The 6,626-nt window shown below is 37.8% G+C and overlaps 2 protein-coding genes across 2 annotated transcripts; one reads left to right on the forward strand and one right to left on the reverse strand.

Annotated features, from left to right (window-relative positions):
- Positions 1–876: 876 nt before the first annotated feature.
- LOC140866738 (very-long-chain enoyl-CoA reductase-like) lies at positions 877–3,036 on the reverse strand. The gene is made up of 4 exons (XM_073271774.1): positions 2,898–3,036; positions 2,674–2,713; positions 1,332–2,086; positions 877–974 (listed from the first exon to the last, which is right to left on the reverse strand). The coding sequence occupies exons 1-4, from the start codon at positions 3,030–3,032 to the stop codon at positions 906–908; spliced, it is 999 nt and encodes a 332-aa protein (XP_073127875.1). The 5' UTR covers positions 3,033–3,036; the 3' UTR covers positions 877–905.
- A 1,221-nt stretch (positions 3,037–4,257) lies between these two features.
- On the forward strand, positions 4,258–4,773 carry LOC140862902 (uncharacterized). The gene has a single exon (XM_073265932.1). The coding sequence runs from the start codon at positions 4,258–4,260 to the stop codon at positions 4,771–4,773; it is 516 nt and encodes a 171-aa protein (XP_073122033.1).
- The last annotated feature ends 1,853 nt before the right edge of the window (positions 4,774–6,626 follow it).

Raw genomic sequence — 6,626 nt, forward strand, 5'->3', positions numbered from 1 at the left:
AGCTGCCTAACCAATGATGCCCAACTCGTCCCCGACCACTAAAACCTGATATCGTGTTTTAGTTATGCAAAAAATAAAAAAACAATTAAGGGACGAGGTGAGAAAATATTGTTGGGCAGCTGAAAAGTCTTATATATATATATATATATATATAAGAAAACCAAACAAATAATGCACAACAATTAATGAAGAAATGAAAAAAAAACAATTAATAAGAAAAGTAATTAATAAGAGTATCAAAGTAAATTCACAATGAATATATACATATGCACACAAAACATTTTAAAACTATATAGATTATAAATAATTATGTAATAATGAAAAAGATAACCATGTAAATTCATAATTGAATTCACATATTTATATATGTGTGTGTTGTGTAATGTAATATAGTAATATATATATATATATATTACTATATTAAAGCATTACTAATAGTCTAATACAACTTTCCTTGCACGGGCAAATAAATTTATATATGTACATATACACACAAAACATTTTAAAACTATATAGATTATAAATAAAATGGGAGTTGAATAAAAACAGAAGTAATTGATCTACTTCAAATCCTTGATTTTGGATGGGGGGAAAACAAGTAGTCAGAAGACTATCGAATATATAAAGTAAATATAAATAAAAATAGTAACACACATGAAAAAAGCTAAGAGGCTTAAATTTGTTCTAAAAACTTGTTCATAAAGTAATAATTTTATCAGTTTAAAAAAAAATTTAATAATTTTATCCTTTTTGAACCTAAAGCAAATGAACACTAAGAACATAACAAAGATGGCAGCTGAAACCATTCAACAGAAAGTACATCGCCAAATGAAATAGTTGAAAGAACAAAAAGAAAACAAATTAATATTGGCAAAAAAAGAACCCTGAGTTGAGTAGTGTTCCTTCTACAGGAATGGAGGTAGAATCACCCATCTTCTTGGATACTTGGGTCTTCCTTCTTTTCCATCGAAAAGCTGCAACAAACGTACAGGTCAAATTCGTAAACATTTAACACACTGACAATGTCTAATGCATATAAAAGCCGACGTTGATAATTTTCAATCAAGATCACCTGAGATGGTTTTTATTTATTTATAAGTATTTGTTTTCTAATCTAGCTAATTCTCAAAATATACATCACATACAGGAAATTAAAATGAAAATATATAGATTCTATACACAAAGAATATCCATGCATGATATTATACGCCATAGGTGAGCCTGAGCCAAGATGAGATGATTATCATATCAAACCTTAATTTTGTTACTAAATATAATTCTAATGGGTAATACCTAGAGATACATAAGAATATGCTGCGTCGAAATGTTACCTTTTCGAGACGGCGGTGTTTAACAAGGGCCCAGTCCGTCATTTTGGCAGCACCAACCACCATGAAGACATAACCTGCAATGGTTTGTGTTGCGACGTTGAAGCCTAGCCACTGATAAATCTCGGTCGTGTAGTTTGCACAGGTAACTAAGTTGAACAAAAAGCCACGTGGTATTTGGTAGCCGCCACTTGCATCAGAACCCCGAAGATTTCTCAACATGAGGTGACAATAGAAGTTTGAAATTTGACAAAGCAAACCGAACCCAAAACCAATCTTCATCTGGAGATCATTGACAGGTGTGTACAGTGGGTGATTGACATAATATGCAATCCAAGCACCAAAAGTCCAGTAATAAGCACAGTTTCGGAAGACATTTGCAATTGGTGAAGTTGCATGACTAAAGCGATGAACGAAAAAGGTTTCCATAATACGTTTGAAGTAATGGAAACACCAGTAATACATGGCATATGTCTGAACTTGGTGAATGACACGCTCCTCCTTGTAGCCAAAGAAACGGTACACGGGATAGTAGTAGAAAATAGGATAGAGAATCAGCGGACCCAAATACTCCCAGAAGAAAAGGGTACTGTACTTAACTTGTGGACCAAAATCCTTAAAAACTACAATGAATTGGTCATTGTTCCCATCAGTGTACTCTTTCAGACTCTTTTTATAGTTAAGGACAATGGGTTTCTCCTTCGATCCGGGTGGGAGAGGGAGGGTCAATCGCTGTCTTGCGGGATAGAATTTTTTTGCTGTTGGCAGAATACAAAGTATATATTAGAGCACCAGGCAAATGAGGAAAAACAACAAAATAAAAAAGAATATTAAAATAAACCATGAAGAGCTCTCTAATTGAACTATCGATTAATGGGTGTTCTATCATTCAATGGCACAACCACATAAAACAAATAACGTATATAAGTTCTGTTGTGCAAAATCAAATAAAATAGAATCACAACAGTTTCTAGCTAGCTAAAGGACCCAATACAATTAAGAGATAGAATATTTCATTTCACGCCTATAAAAGATTCCAACCAGTTTACATGTTTATTGCAACATAACTCCCAATTCTCTGAGTTTGCATAGTTCCTCTGTTATATCATCTTATAAGACCATATGTCTCAATCCCAAGAGATCTTTTAAGCCCTTCTCTTTTCCCATTTACCAATTTAGCTAGCTTATAATGCAGCATTATTGGATTCTAATCCAAACTTGTGTCTGATGAATGCGCCATTATATATGTTCATAAAAGACAAGATGCAAAATAAATAAACACAATAAACTCATCAAATCATCCCAAATCAAAGTAATAAGATAAAACAAACTACATGCAACTTACTTCGCTTGTAAATCGCCTCCTGCAAATCAGCCACAGAGGCCTGCAATCAACACCAAATCACAAGCTTAATATTTTGAACACAACCCCTGTTCTATATCAATGACTAAGCCACGAGACTAAAGATTCGAACCCAAATTCTCAAAAACAGAACAATCAATAGAGCATGCAGACAAAAACATCCACACAGAGTCGAAATCAAGAAAGAGGACGAAGCTAGAACACACCGAATCACTGAGCTCCAAGCCTCCCTTCACGAGTTCTCGCCCGCTACGAGTGGTGACGGTCACCTTCATCTTGCTGTTCTTCGCTTCTTTCTCCCCTCGCAAGATCTGAATTCGGAAACACTCCGAGATGGGCATATTTATGAAGGAGCTGATGTCTGCATGGGAAATGTGTTGGTGCTAATAAATGCCTCTATTACGTCACCAAATTCAATTTATCCGAAAAATTATCATAAAATCCGCAAAAGCAAACGTAAATTTTTTTGTCAAACATGCATTTGAGCTTCATGACACATATTATTTTTTTGTTTGAACTTTCCATATGTGTATATTTATATATTTACCGTGTTTGTCTTCTTCTCATATGTGTATATTTATATATTTACGGTGTTTGTCTTCTTTTCAAAGTGGTTTAAACTTTCTCTCTCCTGTATTGCATTGTGCATTTCATCTTAAGATTTTTTAAAACTATTTTAAGGGTAATGCTACATGTACACAAAAAATTACACGTTGAGTTACATAATGCACTTGAAATTATATAATTATCCTACATGCATTTTTGAAAGATTTTTTCCAAATAAAGTGAAGGGATAATCATGTAATTTCAAGTGCATTGTGTAACCCAACGTGTAACCCTTCGTGTACATGTAGCATTACCCTTATTTTAAATTTATTTTTTATTAATCCCAAACAAATATATATATATATATATAAATATATATATATATATATCCCATGAATGGGCCCATCACATGTTTAGGCCCAACTTGAGTCCACAGCCAAGAAACAAGGCCCGGGTCCAGGTCTAAGTGTTAAGATTGGCTCATGGCGGTAGGTGGTTGAGACAAGGTATTTTGGGCTTGGAGTGAGAGTGGGAGTTGGAGTTGAGGATGAGCCTAAGAGTAGAGGAGTAGAAGGAGGTAAGAAGGTGATGATGTGAGGTGTGGATGAGCCTAGGAGCCGAGGATCACGATGGCAGAGGAGAGTAGCTAGGGTAGAGCATACCTGAGTTGGGTGAGCTCTTAGCCTAAGATTCATCTCAAGGGCAAGACCTCTTAGCTTCAGTCTTGCCTCAAGGGCGAGTCCCGGATGAACAAACGCGTGAGTCTCGCGAGACCTGGGTCATGAACAAGAGCAAGAGCAAGCAGGTAGGGGGAACCCTACCCCTCCGAGCATGGATGATCAAGAGAAGGAGGAAATGTGGAAGGAGATAAGGATGTTGAGACAATGACTTGGAGGCAAGGGTTCAACTCTTAAGAAAGAAAGTCCATTTTCCCTTGTGATTTTGGAGAAAGAATTTCCAGCTAGTTTTAAGAAGCCAAGTGTGGGAGAATATGATGGAAGTACGGACCCGGAGGAACATATGGGAAGATTCGAGAATGCAGCCTTATTGCATCAATACTCCGATGGTATAAAATGTCGAGTATTCTTGAGCACGTTAGTGAAGTTCACCCAGCAATGGTTCAATATGTTGAAACCCGATTCCATAAGGTCTTTAGATGATTTCAGTGTGGTTTTTATGCATCAGTTTGCTAGTAGCAAGAAGCACCAAAAGACCTACTTGAGTTTGTTTGTGATGAAGCAACAAGACCAAAAAATTTTGGGGGAGTTTATCCAACGCTTTAATGGTGCGGCTTTGGAAGTGCCGACTGCCATTCCTGATATACTGATAAGTGCTTTTACCCAAGGGTTGAAAGGAGGTGAATTCTTTAAGTCTCTGGTTAAGAATCCTCCATCAAGCTACATCGATCTTTTGGCACGAACAGATAAGTACGTGAATCTAGAAGATGCTCAAAGACACAGAAAGACCGAGCAAAGGCAAGGAGGTAGTAATGTGGAAGGGGCGGATAAGGGAGGTAGGAAGGGATGGGAGAAATAGAAGATGAACGAGCACGAGGTAAAGGGAAATTATCACCTTATGTTCCCTTGGCTCAAAATTGAGACAAGGTGATGGAGGTGGAGGAGAAAAAACAAGGAAGTTTGCAAAGGATTGATGAAGGCCCAAAGTTTTCTCCACCTATGAGGAGAGCGAGAGCTCCGTCAAGAGGTAATCAAGAGTTTCATTCTCTCCCAAGGAAAGGGCGAGGGCGAGGGCGAGGGCGAGGGCGAGGTCCTCCTTGGATAAATCAAGGAATGGAGGAGCCGAGAGTGGAGATATACGGTCAAGGTCCTCCACAAGGATTTGACCAATGAAGGAGAATTATGGACGATGCTAACAATCCTACGAGAAGTATGATTCATATGATTTCAGGAGGTTCCATCGACGGTGATTCTGGGCGAGCACGTAAAGCACATGGGAGGAGGATGGAGAACTTTGAAATCTCTAAGGAATTGAATTTATCACAAGATCCCGTTATTACTTTTGGACCCAAAGACCTCCAAGGTGTTGTGGCTCCACATAACAACGCCTTGGTGGTGACAGTTACAGTTGTGAATTATGATGTAGCAAGGATATTTGTTGACAGTGGGAGTTCAGTGAACATATTGTTCAAAGGTACTGTTATGCCTTAAACGCATACAAATCTTGTGTATTGAGATTAATGTTTTTAATGCATTAACAAATCTCAAATTAATATGTTTTGATGATTACAAAACTCGGTTAATCGTTACTAACAGTTTAAAGTGAGAAATTTATAGATTATAATACTTTTGAGTATAGACAATATTGGAAGCAAGAACCGATAATCAAAAATTGAAAATAAAAATTTCAAGGGTTCGAATTTGCCCGGGTTCGGACGACCCGAAGATTTTTTATGAATTAAATAAATATCGGAGGACAGGCTCGGAGGGCACGGAAGACTAGTTCGGACGGTCCGAGGCCAGTTTGGGCGGCCCAAAGAATTTCTTGGAATTTAAATAATGATCAGAGTCACTCTCGGAGGCCACGAAATAACCCTTCGGACGACCCGAAGACAAGTTCGGAGGACCCGAACTACTTTATGGCCACTGAATATTTTTTCGGAAGAAAATTTGCCGAAATGAATTTAATGCTGCCGTTCGGACGACCTGAAGATGAGTTCGGACCACCCGAACAGTTCACCAGCCTAGAAATTTGAATTTCAATCAGACAACGATCGGACGACCTGAAGACATCTTCGGAGGCTCCAAACCCCTTTTGGATTGGCAACTATAAATACATGCCATTTGAAGCCATTTCAACACACCGATTCACTCTCATCTCTCTTTGCAAGAAAGATCCTCTCCTTCAAAAGTTCAAGAAATATTTTGTGTGTTATATTCAAAATCAAGGGTTGTTTGTATAAGTTCATTTCGTGAGTTGATTGCTCGGTTATTGTAAACACTTGTGTGTGAAGCCAAGTGTATTTTGCGAGTGTTGTGGCTATCCTTGGAGCCCTTAAGGCCAAGTGTTCGAGTTGTATCGGTGCGGTGATCGTGTTGAGTTGTACGGCTATCCTTGGAGCCATCAAGGCCAAGACGTTGAAGTGCTAGTGGATCCTTAGTTAATCGATCTTAACCAAGAAGGGGAGACGTAGACGATTTATCGTCGAACTTCCATAAACATCTCTTATCCTTTTTACTGCTTTATTTACATTACACATTTATTTACTGCACTTATATTTGATTGCTTTAAGTCTTTCGCTTGCGTACTAGCATAATCGCTTTAAATTACTAAAGTTGCCAATAGAACCAAAATCCCCCCCCCCCCCATTAGGTTCTAACAAGTGGTATCAGAGCCACCTTTTTACAAAATATTTTCAAAAAGGCTCTATG

The sequence above is a fragment of the Henckelia pumila genome, chromosome 4 (genome assembly GCF_033568475.1).
Source record: "Henckelia pumila isolate YLH828 chromosome 4, ASM3356847v2, whole genome shotgun sequence".
Classification (NCBI taxonomy): Eukaryota; Viridiplantae; Streptophyta; class Magnoliopsida; order Lamiales; family Gesneriaceae; genus Henckelia; species Henckelia pumila.

Coding starts and splice junctions, on each gene's coding strand:
- LOC140866738 (XM_073271774.1), bottom strand. CDS start 3,032: ATGCCCATCTCGGAGTGTTTCCGAATTCAGATCTTGCGAGGGGAGAAA. Junction 2,714..2,897: donor GCTTGGAGCTCAGTGATTCG/GTGTGTTCTAGC, acceptor TGTTGATTGCAG/GCCTCTGTGGCTGATTTGCA. Junction 975..1,331: donor AACACCGCCGTCTCGAAAAG/GTAACATTTCGA, acceptor CGTTTGTTGCAG/CTTTTCGATGGAAAAGAAGG.
- LOC140862902 (XM_073265932.1), top strand. CDS start 4,258: ATGGGAAGATTCGAGAATGCAGCCTTATTGCATCAATACTCCGATGGT.